This window comes from Muscardinus avellanarius (genome assembly GCF_963383645.1).
Source record: "Muscardinus avellanarius genome assembly, chromosome: X".
NCBI classification, from domain to species: domain Eukaryota; kingdom Metazoa; phylum Chordata; class Mammalia; order Rodentia; family Gliridae; genus Muscardinus; species Muscardinus avellanarius.
The window spans coordinates 40,205,648-40,224,657 of record NC_137792.1 but is presented as its reverse complement, the minus strand read 5'-3'; the positions used below and the strand labels follow the sequence as shown (position 1 = coordinate 40,224,657).

General features: G+C 41.4%; 1 protein-coding gene across 2 annotated transcripts in view; it reads right to left on the bottom strand.

Annotated features, from left to right (window-relative positions):
• JADE3 (jade family PHD finger 3) overlaps positions 1-19,010 on the bottom strand; it is a gene marked incomplete at both ends in the record, with an annotated part of 76,895 nt that overhangs the window by 16,068 nt on the left and 41,817 nt on the right. For both annotated transcript variants that reach the window (XM_080718759.1, XM_080718758.1), the window contains one exon: positions 8,730-8,897. In XM_080718759.1, coding sequence (XP_080574885.1) covers positions 8,730-8,897 — 168 coding nt within the window. The remainder of the gene's footprint in view (positions 1-8,729; positions 8,898-19,010) is intronic.

The window sequence follows — 19,010 nt, the reverse complement described above, 5'->3', positions numbered from 1 at the left end:
ACTCAAGGATATCTACCATTATTTGGGAACCATAGAAAATTACTAAGAAGAGGAATTAAAATTTATAAAATCTATAGTATGTTAGAGATGGTGACACATGCCTAGTAATTTCGTTTAATTAACTAAGGATAAAAACAGACAGTGATAGCTGGACATGGTGGTGCATGCTTGTAATCCCAGCACTTGGGAGGCTGAAACAGGAGGATAATACAGTTTCGAAACCAGCCTCAGCTACTTAGTGAGGCTTTCAGCAACTTAGTGAGACCCTGTTTCCAAATAAAATATACAATAGGTCTGGGAGTGTAGCTCAGAGGTAGAAAGCCCCTGGGTGCCATCTCCAGTACCACCAAAACAAACAAACAAACAAACAAACAAAAAAGAAGTACAATATTGCTGGAAAGTAGCAGTAAGTTTATGTAATAGAGACTGATGCATGTATGTAGAAAGAATGAGAGACATACACAAACCACAGCCTTTAACACTATGTAACTTGGGGCTGAAACCCAAGGGCAGAGAGTCAGGGGGGACAGGAAGTAAAGTGCAGCACAGTGGGTGGTTGGGGGCTGGGCAGGCCACAGAGGTGTCACAGGTGGGCTGTGGTACACAGGGGAGGGCACATTTTATTGGAGCTCTCAGGAAGGGCCCTGGGAAAGGCACACTAGGTTGTCTGAGTCCCTTTTCTTGTAGACAAGACACCATGGAAAAGGTAGGTGGGAAGCCTAAAAGGAAGAGGGGATGCTTAGAGACCAGAGACTTGGGGACTTTATGAAGAGAGGCTACTTACTTGTGGGACCAAAGGAGGTTCTCGGAGGACTGGCAACACTCAGTCTGCCTCACTATTCCAGTGAGGGGACAGGTGCCAGGTGCTTCCCTGGGGGTTGGCCCCTTGTTTCCCTGGTGTCTGTACTCCTCAGCCCATTTTGTGGTGGCTGGCCCTCTCTCTCCCCAACCCGGCCCACCCATTTAGAATCTCCTTTAGCCACCTAAGGTGGCATGATATTGAGGACTTGGGAGAGTGAGGTCCTATGGAGGGGGCAGGAGGAGAAGGGTGTCAGGAGAGTGGGGCATGGGGGTAGGGAAATGGGGTGAACAGTGCTGGCAGTTCAGCTAAATTTCTGTCTTGTGCTTTGTTTTAATGTTTTTTTTTTTTCAGTACTGGGGATTGAACCAAGGGGGCATTCTACCTCCGAGGTACACCCCCAGCGCTCACTCTCTCTCTCTCTCTCTATACACACACACACACACACACACACACACACACACACACACACACACATTTTTTGGTGGTACTGGGGGTAGAACCCAGGGGCTTTCTACCTCTGGGCTATACTCCCAGACCTATTTTTTTTTCTTTTTTTTTTATTGGTACACTGTATTCATACATCATAGTAGGATACATACTTTTGTAGACATACATGCACACTTTTCCCAGTCAGCCCCCACCCAATCCCCACCCCATTCTCTCCCTATCCCTCCCTCCCATGCTTGGCTTAGTAGTTGACATCTAGTATTATGGCAATTTATCTAATATTAAAAATGATAATCTCACATAACAGTTTCATTTGTCTGATACCAAGCTTTTGATGACTTAAAGATAATATTTCAATATTTCTTTTTGCTTTCTTTCTTACCAGAGAATATTTTTTTCTATTTTTTAGGTGAAACTATCATATATTTATGTATTTATTTTTCAGAAAAAAATCTATCCTAATATGGAATATGGAGTCTAGGTACCCAAAACGATCTTGAAAAAGAACAAAGCTAGAAGATATATTTTTTAATATTTTATTTGGAAAACAGGGTCTCACTAAGTTGCTGAGAGCCTCACTAAATAGCTGAGGCTGGCTTTGTACTTCTGCAATCCTCTTGTCTCAGCCTCCCAAGCACGGGGATTACAAGCGTGCATCACCACACCTGGCTTAGTCTTTTCATTTTTTGAAACAGGGTCTCACTGAGTCGCAAAGGGCCTCACTAAGTAGCTGAGGCTGTCCATGAATTGCAACCCTCTGGTCTCCACCTCCCGAATGCTGGGATTACAAGCATGTGCGACCATGCCCGGCTTATGTATATAACTCACATAACTGCCAGGCATGGTGGTGCATGCATGTAATCTCAGTATTTGGGAGCCTGAGACAGGAGGATCCAGGTTTGAGGACAGCCTCAGCAACTTAAGACTCTAACCTAGCAAGATCCTGTTGTAAATTAAAATATAAATGAAGAATGGTGGCTGGCTCAAGCAGCGGCCTTGCCTCATGGGAGGCCCCGATTCTGGCCTCACTAGCCCCCACACCGACCTAACCCCTCGGCTAGCTCTGATCCCAGCCTTGGTGGCCCCAGCACTGGCCTAGCCACAAGGCAGGCTCCGTCCCAGCCTCACTGACCCTGGCACCAGCCTTGCCTCGGCAGGTTCCGATCCCTGTCTCGCTGGCCCCGGTACTGGCCTAACCCCTTGGCAGGCTCCGATGCAGGCTGCTGGCCCTGTCACCGGCCTACCTCTCGGCAGGCTCCAATCCCGGCCTCGGAGACCCCAGCACTGGCCTTGCCTCTCAGCAGGCTCCGATTCCGACCTTGCTGACCCCAGCACCGGCCTAACCCTTTGGCAGGCTCCAATTCCGGCTTCGGAGGCCCCAGCACCGGCCTTGCCTCACAGCAGGCTCCGATGCCAGCCACTGGCCCCGGCACAGGCCTAACCTCTCGGCAGGCTCCGATCCCAGCCTCGGAGGCCCCAGTAGCGGCCTTGCCTCACGGCAGACTCCGATGCCAGCCGCTGGCCCTGGCACCGGCCTAACCTCTCGGCAGGTTCCGATCCCGGCCTCGGAGTCCCCAGTACCGGCCTTACCTCACGGCAGGCTCCAATCCTGGCCAGTGAGACCCTGTTTTAAAACAAAAAATAGCCGGGCGTGGTGGCGCACGCTTGTAATCCCCGCGCTTGGGAGGCAGAGACAAGAGGATCGCGCTGGTTCGGAGCCAGCCTCGCTGGTTTAAGAGACCCTGTTTCCACATAAAGTTAAAAAATAGGTCTGGGAGTGTAGCCCGTGGGAGTGTAGCCCGGAGGTAGAAGGGCTTCCAGGAACCCCAGTACCAAAATAAATAAATAAATAAATAAATAAATAAATAAATAAATAAAACAAAAAATAAAAAGGGCTGGGGGTGTAACTTGGGGGCAGAATGCATCTGATTTCAATTCAAGTACCACAAAAACAAAACAAAACAAAACAAAGAGAAACACATAACTACTGTCAGCGCACTGTAATCCCTCAGCCAAAGAGGCTTCAAAGAGAAATTACTCTTTGGGAGAGTGCTAAAAGGAAAAGGATGCTTTAAAAAACAGCGGAAAATATTTTCCAAGGGGCTGGGTGTGGTAGCGCATTCTTGTAATCCCAGCATTCAGGAGGCTGAGACTGGAGGATTGCGGTTTGCCTCAGGTACTTAGCAAGGCCCTTCGTGACTCAGGGAGACCTTGTTTCAAAAATAAAAAAGACTAAAAAATAGGGCTGGAGGTATAGCTTAGAGGCAGAATGCCCCTGGTTTCCATCCCCAGTAGTGCAAAAAAAGGAAAAATATTTTTCATATGAAAATAAGAAGTATGCAACTGCTGACAAAAAATAGTTTCATTTTTTACAAATACATGCATGACTTTTGAAGACAGAAACAACTTTAAGAAGTGAAGAACTGTCAAATAAAGATGGATAAATTAGTACAAGTTCTTTTCACATCAGGAAATATGTCATGAATATTCCAAAGACAACGAAAACCAAAAACTAGAAGCTATAGGATATGTCAATAGCTGAGAAAGGTTATTGTACTTTTTTCTTTTTGCGGTACTGGGGATGGAACCCAGAGGCATTCTATTTCTGAGCTATACCCCTAACCTTATTTTTTACTCTTTCTTTTGAAAAAGGGTCTGAGTTGCAGAGGGCCTTGCTAAGTAATTGAGGCTGTCCACAAACTGCGATACTCTGTCCCACCCTCCCAAATGCTGGGATTACAAGCATCTGCCACCATGCCTGGCTAGTTTACTATACTTTTAAGAATTGTTCCTAGTTAGGCTTGTTGGCGCACATTTGTAATCCCAGTATTTGGGAGGTTGAGACAGGAAGATCACAGGTTCACAGACAACCTTAGCTACTTAGTGAGGTCTCTCACAACTTAGCGAGACCCTGTTTCAAAATAAAGAATAAAAGCCAGGAGTGGGGGCACATGCTTGTAATCCCAGCATCTGTGTTGGGGGGAGGGTGAGACAGGAGGATCATGGTTCGCAGATAGCCTCAGCTACTTAGTGAGGCCCTTTGCAACTCAGTGAGACCCTGTTTCAAAATAAAGAATAAAACAAATAGGGCTGGAGATGTAGCTCGGAGGTAGAATGCTCCTGGGTTCCATTCCTGGTACTGCAAAAAAAAAATTTAAAAAAAGCATAAATAATAGAACTGGTGGTATAGCTCAGAGGCAGAATGTCCCTGGGTTCCATCCTCAGTACTGCAAATGAATGAATGAATAAATAAATATAAAAAAAAACCAAAATAGGGCTGGGGGTATAGCTTGGAGATAAAAATGCCCCTGGATATAATCCTCAGTACTGAAAAAAAAAAAAAGAAAATGATTCCCGCTGGGCATAGTGGCACATGCTTATAATCCCACTTGAAAGACTGAGACCAGTGGATTATAGGTTTAAGGACAGCCTCAGCAACCTAGCGAGACCCCATTTCAAAATAAAAATGGCTGAGGGTATAGCTCAGACGTACAATGCTCCTGGGTTCAATCTTTAGTACCAACCAACAAAACAACCCCCCCCCCCACCAAAACCAAAACCAAACAACAACAACAAAAACTCCCTTCCTGAGTTGTGTTTGACTTTTATAAGCTGAGAGAGCCTGCTCTATTAGCCGGGGAATCTTCTACTGGAAACAAGTCACTCTCAAGCCAGAAATTTGAGTTCATTTTACATGTCTATAAGCTGGATGTTCTTTATTTTTATTTATTTTTTGGTACTTGGGATTAAACTCAGGGCATTTTACTGGGCTATACCCTCAGCCCCATTTTATTAATTAAAAAAATTTTTATTGGTGCATTGTAGTCATATATCTTAATGGGATACATGCACACATCATTCATTTAGCTTCCCCAATTCCCACCCCATTCCCTCCCTTCTCCCTCCTTCTCCTATTTGACTTACTGATTGACTTTGATATGTTTGTGAATGTACATCATGTACATTAAGGAATTTCCCTCTTCCCCCTCCCATACTCCTCATTTAGGTCTCCTTCTTCGTTAAGAGTTCCTCTATGACCCATTTTCTCCCTAGCTTTCACGTATTTGGAAGAGCATTCCCCATTTTATTTTTAATTTTTTTGTAGAGTTGGAGATTGTTTTTTATTTTTTTAATGTTTCTGTTTTCAAACAGGATCTTCATTAGGTTGCTGAGTCTTGTTAAGGCAAATCTGAATCCTTTAGTCTCAGCCTCCCAAGTACTGGAATTTAGGCATGTACCACCATACTTTATTTTATTTTATATTTTTTTGTGGTACTGAGGATTGAACCCATAGACATTCTAACTCCAAGTTATACCATCAGTCTGATTTTATTTCTTATTTGGAAACAAGGTCTCACTAAATTGCTAAGGCTGGCTTCCAACCTGCAATTCTCCTATCTCAGCCTCTCAAGTACTGGGATTACAAGCATGTTCCACCAGACCTGCTTGACTTTATTTTTTAATTTTGAAATAGGATATTGCTAAGTTTTAGAGGTTGGCTTTGAACATGCAGTCCTCCTGCCTTACCTTTCAAGTACTGAGATTGCAGGCAACACCACCACTCCTGGCTGAATATTCTTAGTGAGAAACAAGACCTGATCCCCTCAAAAAAATTTTTTTTGGGAGCTCTTGGAATTGAACCCAGGGGCATTTGACCTCTGAGCTACATTCCCTGCCCTATTTTTTATTCTTTATTTTGAAACAGGGTCTTACTAAGTTGCGGAGGGCCTCACTAAGTAGCTGAGGCTGTCTGCGAACCACGATCCTCTGGTCTCAGCCTCCTGAATGCTGGGATTACAAGTGTGCACTACCACGCCTGGATTCCCTCAAATTAAGTAAAAATATCGAGGTATATACTCATAAGACTACAGAACTATGTATCTAGGACTTTAGATTTAACACTGTGAGCTTGAATATTAAATAGTACCTCCTCTGGGAATCAATATAAACACAGATCCAGGGAAATTTTAAAGGTGAATAGAATACTATATACTGTATTATCAGATCTTTATTAACTGAATTTTGTAGTCTGTCTTCTGATGCAGTTAATCTAACAAATTCGCTAGTTTGGATAGGGGATGAAGAGAAAGGGTGTGTGTGGAATGTCCAAATAGCTTCTAAAAAGGCATTCAAAAGCTGGGTTCAGCCAGGCGTGGTGGCGCACACTTGTAATCATGGAGCTTGGGGAGCTTGGGAGATGAAGACAGGAGATCGCGCAGGTTCAAAGCCAGCCTTGCTGGCTTATGAGACCCTGTTTCCAAATAAAAATATAAAATAGATCTGAGAGTGTAGCCCAGAGGTAGAAGGCCCCTGGGTTCCATTCCCAGTACCACCAAAAAGAGCTGGGTGCTGTGGTACATGCCTGTAATCCTAGTACTTGGGAGGCTGAGACAGGAGGATTGCAAGTTTGAGGCCAGCCTCAGCAATTTGACTAGACTCTATTTTAAAATAAGCTAAAAAAAAAAGCCGGGCGTGGTGGTACACGCTTGTAATCCCCGCGCTTGGGAGGTGGAGACAGGAGGATCGTGCAGGTTTGAAGCCAGCCTCACTGGCCTAAGAGACCCTGTTTGCAAATAAAAATATAAAAATAGGTCTGGGAGTGTAGCCCGGAGGTAGAAGGGTTTTCAGGAATCCCAGTACCACCAATAAACAAACAAAAAAACAAAGGATAAGGATATAGTTTCCAGACAGAATGTCCCTGGGTTCAATCTCTAGTATGAAACAACAAAACAAAACCAAGGGCAATCATAAGAAGTAAAGAGAAGCTGGGCATGGCAGTGCATGTCTGTGATCCCAGTGCTTGGGAAGACTGAGGAGTATCACAGGATTGAGACCAGCTTCAGCAATTTAATGAGACTCTAAGCAACCTAGCAAAACTCTGTTTCAAAACAAAAAAATAAAGGGCTGGGGTATAGCTTGGAGATAGAATGTCTCGGGTTTAATCTCCAGTACCAAAAATACAAAACAAAAAAAGAAGTAAGGAGAAGTTAGGGTGTGGTGGTGTATGCCTGTAATCCCTGTACTTGGGAGGCTGAAACAGGAGGATCCCAGGTTCAAGACAAACTTCAAAAACTTGGTGAAACTCTTGGCAACCTATCAAGACTGTTTCAAAACAAAAGGGCTGGGGATGTAGACTCCCCCTGGGTTCAACCCTCAGTACCACAAAACAAAAACAAACAAACAAAAAAAGAAGAAATCTAGAAGCCCTGTTTAATTAAGTTACTGTGCATAGTCCCTTGGGAAATGCCAGCAACAGGACTATGTTAAATAATGAGGACTAAAATTATTTTGAATTAAAAAGGTCTTAGGCAAATGCTGAGACTAAGCTCTAAAAGAGCTTCAAAAGTAAAGAGAAACCATCATAGAGGGTGAAAAGAACTACTGCTTACTTTATTTATAATAGCCTAAAACTTGAAACAATCTAAATGTTTATGAAAGGAGAATGAATAAATAAATTATAGTGCATTCATACAATGGACTGCTACTAGGCAATTGAAAGGAATGAATTACTAGTTAGACTTGGTGGCACATGCCTGTAATCCCAGTACTTGGGAGGCTGAGACAGGAGGAATTGCAGGTTCGAGGCCAGCTTCAGTAGCTTAGCTTGGGCTCTCAGTAACCGGTGAGACCTTGTTTCAAAATGAAAATATAAAATAGGACTAGGGGAATAGCTTGGAGTTAAAATGTCTCTGGCTCAATCATTAGTATCACAAAAGGAAAAAAAAGTAAGAAACCACTCATACACACACAACCCAACATAGAACATTATCCAAATAGAAACAAGTACTTACTGTATGAGTACCATTTATATGAAGTTTAAAAATAGAAAAACTTATCCTAATGCTAGAAATCAAAATGGTGCTTACTCTCAGAGAATAGAGTAATAGAAAAGTGGGTATGAGATCCTTCAGTGGTCTATGTTTATTTCTCGGGTATTCCATATTTTGGTCTGAGTTGTGGCTACAGGTATTTTCAAGTAATTTTTGCCTTTAAAAGATCTGCTTCGCCAGGCGTGGTGGCGCACGCTTGTAATCCCAGCGCTTGGGAGGCTGAGACAGGAGGATCAAACAGGTTCGAAGCCAGCCTCAGCTACTTAGTGAGGCTTTCAGCAACTTAGTGAGACCCTGTTTCCAAATAAAATATAAAAAAGGTCTGGGAGTATAGCCCGGAGGTAGAAAGGCTCTGGGTTCTACCCCCAGTACCGCAAAAAAAAAAAAAAAAATCTGCTTCTTATTGCCCAGTCTTTTGTGCCTCCTTTTCAAATTTATCAAATACCACGGGAGCACCACCCATAAATTAAGCAGCACGGGTCCGCACACTCTCATCCAAGAAGAATCTGAGGTAGCTCAAGCAGAATCATCATTACCTCAGAAACACTGGCAAGCATGAAGCATCTCTATGCTAGTTCCAAGTCAGTCTAAATGTTGTGGGGACAAGGGCACCTTGGAGCAAACTGTCTCAGGGTCAGATGATTTCTTACCTCTGGAATCCATAGGGCACAGCTGACATGAGCCCATTTAGTTCCTGTTCTGGTAGTCTTCATGGCTCCACCTTTCTTTGGACATAACACACACTGTGGATGAATCCCCAGGACACAGGGGCGACACAGCCAGCTGCCCTCTGGGACCTTGAGAATGCCATAGCAGGCCTGGAGGAATGGGGAGGAGAGGGAAGAATGACATTATACTTAGATATATAAAACAGCCCCTTGAAGAGTTCACAATTTGGTGTTTGGAGTTGATATACTTGAGTCATAAGGGTTATAATCCCAGCATTATATAAATATACAGCAATGAATTTATCTGGTTGGTAGCCTAGGCCAGTAGGGTATGGCCTGAGAAGTGGGTCTCTGGGGGTGCAGCCTTGGGGATGATAGATGGTTCTTACTTCCCTGATGTCTCCTGCTTCCAGCCTCTGTGATGTGAGGAACACAGCTCATCCCGCCACCATGCCCTGAGATCCATGTTCCCTGGCCTTACATGGACTAAACCCTGGAACCGTGAGTTAATAAATCTTCCTTCCTAAAAGTTATGTATTTAAGTCTTTAGATTACAGCTGTAAAAAAATGTTGATGGATACAGAAAACATACCAGAGGAGCGGGGTCATGGCTATATCTAAGTCTGACCATGTGGAGTTTGAGTCTCTGGAAGAGTTTTGTGAGAGAAAATGAGAAGGCCAGAATGGTGGACAGTAGATGACTGTGCTCAGTAGATTTTTGGAGGGCAAAGAGGACTCCCTAGGAAAATGGAGTAGAGGCTATGTATGTTATACTTTGCCAAAGAACTTATTGGCATTTTGCTCATGTCCTGAAACTTTGGGTGAGGTCGAATTTAAAGATGACTGATGGGCTGATTAAACTGACAGAGGAAATCTCAAAATAGTAAAATATACAAATTGTACTAAGAATATTGATGTCTGCACTGAGCAAATTATACATTGAATTTTGGGAGTTGAAAGTAAAGCAGCGACTTTGTAGACTTGCTGGAAAATATTCTAGATTCCTTTTTCTCTATCTCTAATCTCATCCATTGTTTTTATTCTTACTGCTCTACTCTTGCCACTTGAGACTAAACCTAGAAGATACCTATCTCCTCATGTGGCCCAGTACACCCTCTATCAGGGACTGATTCAACATAGCAGCTTCAAACTTTCTGTGGGCCACAGGAAATTCACCTTCAAGTTATGACAGTTACTTTCATATCTATTCCCCTTCCCCTCGTTACTTTTCCAAACTCCTTCTTTCCATTTCCTGTTGTGCTTCCAATCTTCCAGATCAAATTCTTGGAATCACTTTATCCACTTACCTTCATCTGCTGGCCCTGGTGCTTGCTATTCTTTCCTACAGAGTAGCCAAGCATCTCTGACCTTTCTTTCCATCCTCACTCCTACCACTATGATTCCATCCAAGTTCCCATCATATCCATGTTTGGATTGATTTATTTCTAAATTCTCTTTCTTTTTATTTATATCTTCAACCCTTTCTCTCTTTGGCTACCATACTCTCACTAAAACAAAGAATTCAAACAATTGCACAGGGGCAAACCCTTCCAGGATTTCTTCTGCTCTTACTCGCCCCCCTCACCTAAACTAGGTGTTTGCTTCTGCCTGAGGCCTAACAAGAGGCTAACAAGCTAAGACAAGCTAAGAATGGTTTCCATATTTTGAAAGGGTGATAGGAAGAAGAAAAAGAACAGAGATTCTTACATAACAGAGATTGCATGTGGCTGGCAATGTCTGAAATATTTATTATTTGACCCTTTAAAAGAAAAGCTTGCTGGTCCCTGACCTGATGCCTGTGGCTCCTCAGTATTTGTTCCCATGACCACCATGCCTAAAACACAGGATCCCTAACTTGGAAAGGCAGTTTCCCTGCTTTATGTGGTCAGCTCCTCTTTGCACAGTCAGATCTTTCTTACCATTCCACACCTGGCTCAGATTCCTATCCCTTTTAAGAGCCCTACTCAGGTCATAGTAGCCCCTTGTTCCACTGACTCCTGTCCTCCACTCTATGCAATTTCCCTCAATAAGTATGTAGTCAGCACCATGTATCCTTGCTCTTCATTTTTTGGTGCCTATTCCACCTCTTCAGTGAGACTGGTTACTAGGGGCAGAACTTTCATAGTTAATTTACCTGCCCTGCATCCTAGCTCAGCTCAAGTAGGTGGCTTGTTAGAATAAATTAATTTAGCTAAAAAATCAAGGTAAACCCCAACAGGGTTGATGTTATGACAGTAGGGCATCATTTTAGAATGTTCCTTTGAGGTTCTCCTTGCTCTCAGGCCCAGAATATCTGCTAAGAAATTTAAGTAAGCTTCTTCTTTAAAATACAGCCTCTTTGCCGGGCGTGGTGGCGCACGCTTGTAATCCCCGCGCTTGGGAGGCGGACACAGGAGGATCGCGCAGGTTCGAAGCCAGCCGTGCTGGCGTAAGAGACCCTGTTTCAAAAATATAAAATAGGTCTGGGAGTGTAGCCCAGAGGAAGAAGGGCTTCCAGGAACCCCAGTACCACCACCACCACCAAAAAAAAAAAAAAATACAGCCTCTTTGAGACCGGCAGAAAAAAGCTCAGTGGCTGCTTCTAGGAATGCCTTTTATCTAATGGCCATGCACTGGGCAGAATGAGCCCTTTGTAGACTCATTCATGGTCATAAGACTATAAAATTTTGCACTTCATATCAGTAGTTCTTAACATTTTATGAACCATAAAATAAAGAAGCTTGTGGATCTTGAGAAAATAGCACACATACACTAACATGTTTTATATATAATCTTGGGAGCTTAATAAACTCAGCATCAAGTACTATATCCAAAACTACTTATTAAAATTAACAAATTAACTCTTTTTTGGGGTGGTACTGGGGGTGGAACCCAGAGACTTTCTACCTCTGGGCTATACTCCCAGACCTATTTTTTATTTTATTTGGAAACAGTGTCTCACTAAATTGCTGAGAGCCTCACCAAGTAGCTGAGGCTGGCTTCGAACCTGTGCGATCCTCCTGTCTCAGCCTCCCAAGCACGGGGGTTACAAGTGTGCGCCACCACGCCCGGCTTAACAAATTAACTCTTGTTATTAATCTGAGTGTTTGATACTTGGGCGAAGAAGTAGAAAATGGGAACATATAAGAAACTTGGAAAGCTGGGCATGGTGGCGCACGCTCGTAATCTCAGCATTTGGGAGCTGGGGATAGGAGGATGGCAGTTTGCGGACAGCCTCAGCTACTTAGTGACACCCTTTGCAATGCAGGGAGACCCCTGGGTTCCATCCTTAGTACCACACACATACACACAAAAGAACTTAGAATGGTCTTAACTTTTATATTTTAAAGGAAAAAATGAAGTTAAATGTTAAAATCTGAAGTCTTCTATTGTCCATTTCTCTTTTAAAGGACTTACTATGAATGTATTTTTGTCACCGAGGAACAACTATTGAACACAATATGATGGACTGAAGAAAAATTATAATCCAGATGTTAATATGTTCCCATTCTGTTAGTGAGTAAACAAAAATCTTCCAAACTGTTTTATGTCACTTCTCAGTCAACAGAGGGAGCTCTAACCTAAGTAGCTCCTTAGGATACAAGTAGAATATATTCACTTTGGAAGAATTTCTTTTATATAAAATTTCATATGAGCCGGGCACGGTGGTGCACGCTTGTAATCCCTGTGCTTGGGAGGCTGAGATAGGAGGATCGCACAGGTTCGAAGCCAGCCTCAGCTACTTAGTGAGGCTCTCAGCAACTTAGTGGGAATTCTGTTTCTAAATAAAATATAAAATAGGTCTGGGAGTATGGCCTGGAGTTAGAAAGCCCCTGGGTTCCACCCCCAATACTACCAAAAAATTTTTTTTTCATATGGTAACAAAGTCCCAGCTTTAATACATATCAGTTTGCATTTTTCAGGGCCTGGTCAACTGTTATTGCCATCTTTTTGCATGTGAGAAGGGAGCACCACTTATCCTCATTACTGGATGTTTTATTTTTTATTTATTTATTTATTTATTTTTTATTTTTGGTGGTACTGGGGATGGAAGCCAGGGGCCTTCTACCTCCAGGCTACACTCCCAGACCTATTTTATATTTTATTTGGAAACAAGGTCTCTTAAGCCAGCTGAGGCTGGCTTTGAACCTGTGTGATCCTCCTGTCTCAGCCTCCAAGTACGGGGATTAAAAGCGTACACCACCATGCCCGGCTACTGAATATGTTTTAAAAAGTAAAATACTCTGGGAGAATTATTATGCTACACTTAATTTTGTTAGTCAAAGAGCCTGAAAATAATTCTTTAATATTTTTTCCAACTGTAAAGTACAAAAGAGAAAAAATATATAGAAGACTTTTGTTCTATTCCCTTCAAACCTAGTGAAGATACACAGTCATTTATCTGAAAATCCTTATGGTGAAAAACACTAGGAAATTCAGAATTTTTCATGTTATCAGAAAAGTAAGGGGACTTCTGGGAAGATGGCGACCGAGAAAAGCAGCGTTTATGAGTTCTGCTAAAACTCGATCTCTATTGCCACAAAATCAGTGCTTTTCATATCCAGAAAACACTGTCAGCAGAGAAATAAAAAAAATGTAAACACAAAGGACAGAGGAAAAAAAAAGACTAGAAAAACAACCAGAGACCAGAAAAGAAATCAAGCCCTCAATGCGGCGGCAGAGCCACGCCGGCACCATCTTCCCTCACAGCACCAGGCTCCAGAGAGGAAAGGTAAAAAAGGAGCTGAAGTGAGCAGCTGAAGATCATTTGGGTGTAATTCAGAAGTTCCTTCATTGCAAGCCGGGTGTGGTGGCGCACGCTTGTAATTCCCGCGCTTGGGAGGCAGAGACAGGAGGATCGCGCAGGTTCGAAACCAGCCACGCGCGCTGGCTTAGGAGACCCTGTTTCCAAATAAAAATGTAAAATTAGGTCTGGGAGTGTAGCCCGGAGGTAGGAGGTAGAAGGGCTTCCAGGAACCTCAGTACCACAAAAAAAAAAAAAAAAAAAAAAAGAAGTTCCTTCAGCGAAAAGAACGTCTAAAACTCCCAGTGGCCAAGCTCATCACGCCTTTCAGGGACTCAGAACAGAGTTCAAAACCAGAAAAGAAATACGCCAGCCTCATGGCCGAGGGTGTGACACCAGCACCATACTGCCAGCAGTGATGGTGAGTTTACTACGCCCCGCAACAGCTCCTGATCAGCATGCACAATAAGCGTGAGTGAAATTGTGGCACCTAAAGGAGAAATCTGTGTACTGCACTCCCAGGGACTTGCGCAGCTTTGATAATCTCCTTGGGTCGGATATTTTGCAGTCCAAACCTGTGAAGAAGTAGTGGTGGCAGAGATACCACACCCTAGTTGCAGGTCCCCGTGAGAAAACGCCCAGCCCAGCACCCCCACAGTCTCACGCAGCCTCAATCAACTCCCTGGGTCTGAGTCTTTGCGATAAAACCCAGTAAAGGAGTAGTGGTGGCTGAGATTACCACAAACTCGAGATTCAGAGCACCCTATGTTAAGTCATAGTGACCCAGGGAAGGCACAAAATTCTGAAATCATGGGAAAGAGGAACAACAATAGAACAATGAATGCCAACAACCCCATATTATCAGAACCTGATAACAAATTCAGAGATCTCCAGAAGATCAAATCAGGAATATAACTGTAGAAATAATACAGGACCTTCAAAAAGAATTTAGAGATAGTCTAAAAGAAATAAAGGATGCAATCATTGAGGTAAAGGCATCAATTCAAACCATAAACAATCGATTAGACCACATAGAGAATAGAATCTCGCTCCTAGAAGATGATCATTCCAGAAATGAACGCATATTTATAACTTAGATAAAAAATCAGACAGCAGGAATCTGACATTGAAGAAATATGGGTCCATTTTAAGAGAGCTAACCTAAAAATAAATGGAACAGAGGAGGGAAAAGAAGGTGAAACCAAAGGGATCAATAATCTCTTCAAAGAAATAATAGCAGAAAACTGTCCAAACAGAGCAAGAGATTGATACACAGGTCCAGGAAACTTATAGAACTCCCTTTAGACAGGATCAGAGAAGAGGTTCCCCACGCCACATAATTGTCAAAATGACCAATGTGGAAGCCAAGCAGAGAATCTTAAAGGCAACAAAAACAAAAGGCCAAGTGACATTCAGAGGCAAACCAATTAGAATCACTCCAGACTTCCCAAACCAAGTCATGAGAGCCAGAAGGGCTTGGAGTAACATATTCCAAACTCTGAAAGAAAACAACTTCCAGCCAAAAATTTCCTACCCAGCAAAACTTTCTATCAAATTAGATGGGGAAATAAGAAGCTTCCATGACAAACAGAAACTGAAGGAATTTATGTCTTCAAAACCAGTGCTAGAGAAAATACTCAAAGAAATTAATTACAAAGAAGAAATAGGCAACACACACTAGAACCAGAGAAACAAGACTTTCCATCCAGCAGACAACTAAGCAAAGAAGAATAAACAGTATTTCAAATCTTAACTTGTTAGGAATTAAAAATTATCTCTCAATAATAATGCTGAATATAAATGCCTTCAATTCCCCAATAAAAAGACAAAGTGGCAAAATGGATTAAAAACCAGAATCCATCCATCTGCTGCTTACAAGAAACACACTTTACAAGTAAAGAGAGTAACAAACTCAAGGTAAAGGGCTGGAGCAAGGTAATTCATGTTAACCAGCTATCCTAACTGTGGAATAGTATTTCACTATAGTTCGTATTTCCTTAATGATTAGTTATATTATGATAATGATGAGTGATATTCATGTGTTTATTGGTTATATAAAAATCTTTAGAGATCCATTATTTAGTCTTTTACCTATTTCTAAATTGTATTGTTTGCTTTTACTATTGCTAAATTTAGGATTTCTATTTGGAATATTAATATACCTTCAGATATAGCATTTAGAAATATTTTATCCCATTCTACCTGTACCTTTTAATTCTGTTTACATTGTCTTTGGATGTACAATATTTTTTATTTTTTAGGAAGTTTGTTTGTTTACTCTTTTGTTGTCTGTGCCTTTGAAATCATATCCAAGAAATCACTGCCTATTTCAATGTTGTGAAGTTTTATGACCCAGGTTTTCTTCTAAAAGTTTATAGTCTTATGATTTAAATCTAGGTCTTTTGAGATTTACATTTATGTATTTTGAGTTAATATTTGTATATGGTGTTAGGTAAGGGTCCGATTTTATTCTTTTTCATGTAATTATTACTTTTCAACAATATTTAGTGAAAAGATTATTATTCCCTTCAACAAATGTTCTTGGAAACTTTGTCAAAAATAACTTGACCATATATGGAAGAATTTTGTTTCTAGGCTTTTTATGTTACTCCACTGGTTTATATATATGCCTTTATAACAGTAATACACTGTTTCAATTATTGTAGCTTTATAAGGTTTGAAATCAGAAAATGCACATCTTCTAGCTTTGTTCTTTTTCGAGATTGTTTTGGGTATTTAGAGTTCATATTTCATGTTAGGATAGATTTTTTTCTGAAAAAAATAAATGTATGATAGTTTCACCTAAAAAAAAGAAAAAATATCCTCTGGTAAGAAAGAAAGCAAAAAGAAATATTGAAATGTTATCTCTAAGTGATCAAAAGTTTGATATCAGAAGAATCTGTTATGTGAGATTATAATTGTTAATTTTGGATAAATTGCTATAATATTAGATGTCAACCACTAAGCCAACCATGGGAAGAAGGGATGGGGAGGGAATGGTGTGGGGATTGGGTAGGGGCTAACTGGGTGATGTGTGTATTTATGTCTACATAAGTTTTTTATCCCATTATGATGTATGAGTACAGTATACCAATAAGAAATTTAAAAAAAATTAAAAAGGAAAGAAGAAATTCTGGGATAGAATGAAGGATTTGGAGAGAGGACAGAGTCCATCAGCCATCCTGTCTGTAAATAAATATGGTTATGTTAATTATATAAAAAGAAAAGTAATACAGTATATAATTGGCATACTTCTTAATTTGCAGTAGGACCAGGGACAGTTCCAGATAATTGAATACACTGGTACACCTCTAACAAAATATGTAAGTATTTGCACAAAATGGATAAAGACTTAATGGCTTCATATTGGGTAACTTCTGGTATTGAACCTTGATCAGTTCTGGTACATAACATCAACAATAAGGGCAATTTTCAGAGCTTTATAATTTTGGAATTACAGCGAAGGGACTGAGGATCTGTATCATCAGAGTTCAATGGTAAAGATTTTTTTCTATATATAGAATGTTAGGTTAGGTGGCCCAGGAAATTAAAATACTGTCTTCAGCCCTGTTTGTTTTCCTATTGTTTAGTCTAATTACTTTTAGTCATTTTAGCCAGAATGATCTTTCTTTTTTTTGGTGGTATTGGGGATGGAACCAGGGACATTCTACCTCTGAGTTACATACCTAGCCTTTTTAAAAAAAATTTTGAAACAGGGCCTTACTGAGTTGCAAAGGGACTCATTAAGTGGTGGCTGAGGCTGTCTGCGAACTGCGATTCTCCTGTCTCAGCCTCCTAAATACTGGGATTACAAGCGTGTGCCACCACGCCCGGTTCCAGAATGATCTATCTAAATGCAAATCATATCCTTCAGGGTAAAGAGGACAAAAATGAAATTTGGTGTATGTGTGTGGTACTGGGGGTGAAACCCAGGGGCTTTTCTACCTCCAGCCTATACTCCCAGACCTATTTTTAAACTTTATTTGGAAACAGGGTCTCACTAAGTTGCTGAGAGCCTCACTAAGTAGCTGAGACTGACTTCAAACCTGTGTGATTCTCCTGTCTCAGCCTCCCAAGTGCTGGGATTACAAGCGTATGCCACCATGCCTGGCTAAAACAGAATTTCTTTAATTTGTTTGAAAGACCTTCCTTCATACGTATCTCTTGTTCCCTTCTCTACCATCAGTCTACAGGCTTTCCCTACTCTATTCCTCCACTCTTACAGTTCTGAAGTACAAAGAATGCCTCCAAAACTTTTTGCCTACTCTCACTTCCTGTTATGAATATGTTCTTCTCTGTGCCTGAACACACCTTGTTGGTTTACCTGACATCTTTATTTGGCCATTTAGGTTAAGCATAGATGTTATTTCCTAGATATCATCCTTGGCCCCCACCCCTCCCTTCTATTTACACAGAAGCATGGATTTATATCTACAAAAACACTTAGCATACTATGCTAAGTTGGCAGTTTCCTTGTAGTCCTTACACTAGACTATGAATTTCCTAGGGGCAGAAAGCATATCTGCCTCTTCATCACTAATTGTGTCCTCTACATGCAGCATAGTCCTGGTCCATGGATGGTTCTCAATACCTACGTGTTTGCTAAATAAATTAATGATATGAAAAAAGCCGGGCGTGGTGGCGCACGCTTGTAATCCCCGCATTTGGGAGGCTGAGACAGGAGGATCACACGGGTTCGAAGCCAGCCTCAGCTACTTAGTGAGGTTTTCAGCAACTCAGTGAGACCCTGTTTCCAAATAAAATATAAAAAAGGTCTGGGAGTATAGCCCAGAGGTAGAAAGCCTCTGGATTCCACCCCCAGTACCACCAAAAAAAAAAAAAAATTAATGATATGAATGAAACACACAACATGCTCAGAAGAGTGAAAAATCACTTAGAACGAGGGTAGAGGAGACCAAGAAAGGACCTGAATTAAAGTTTGGAAGACAAAATGATTTTTGACAGCTGGAGGTAGGGGAAGACATTTTTAAATTGAGACATGGCTGAAACATGGAGACAGGACAGTGTCAGCAATATTTATTACTTTACTTGAGTAAACTTATTTTTTGGAGCACAGAGTTTGTGGCAGGGAGAAGAGTTGAAAAAAATCTTGATATTAACAGTATTATTAAAGGACAGTATAATATACTTGATCTTAGTCAAAAGGCAGAGAAGCGATAGGGCAGTATAATACGAAGAGTGACAACTATCTTGAGTAAAGTCTCTTAAGTCTTTTGGTATTGTGTATGAAATTAAAGAGTTAGATATTCCTTTAGAATCTTAAAATGTTGTGATCTATAAAAGTAAGGTGGACCTAGCTTTCTGGGAATAGTACATTTGGGAGAAAGAGAGAGTCTGTGATATCAAGATAAAAGTCAGTTCTCCCATATGTAGGAAGTGAAAGCTTACCCATGCTACTAGCCATGGGTGTGACCTGATGACATCATAGGTACTCCAAAGCAGAGGAGAAATTCCCAGTTAGCTATCATGGACCCCCTTGGGGGAATTGAATACAACCATTCCAATGGTCTGGGCATTAA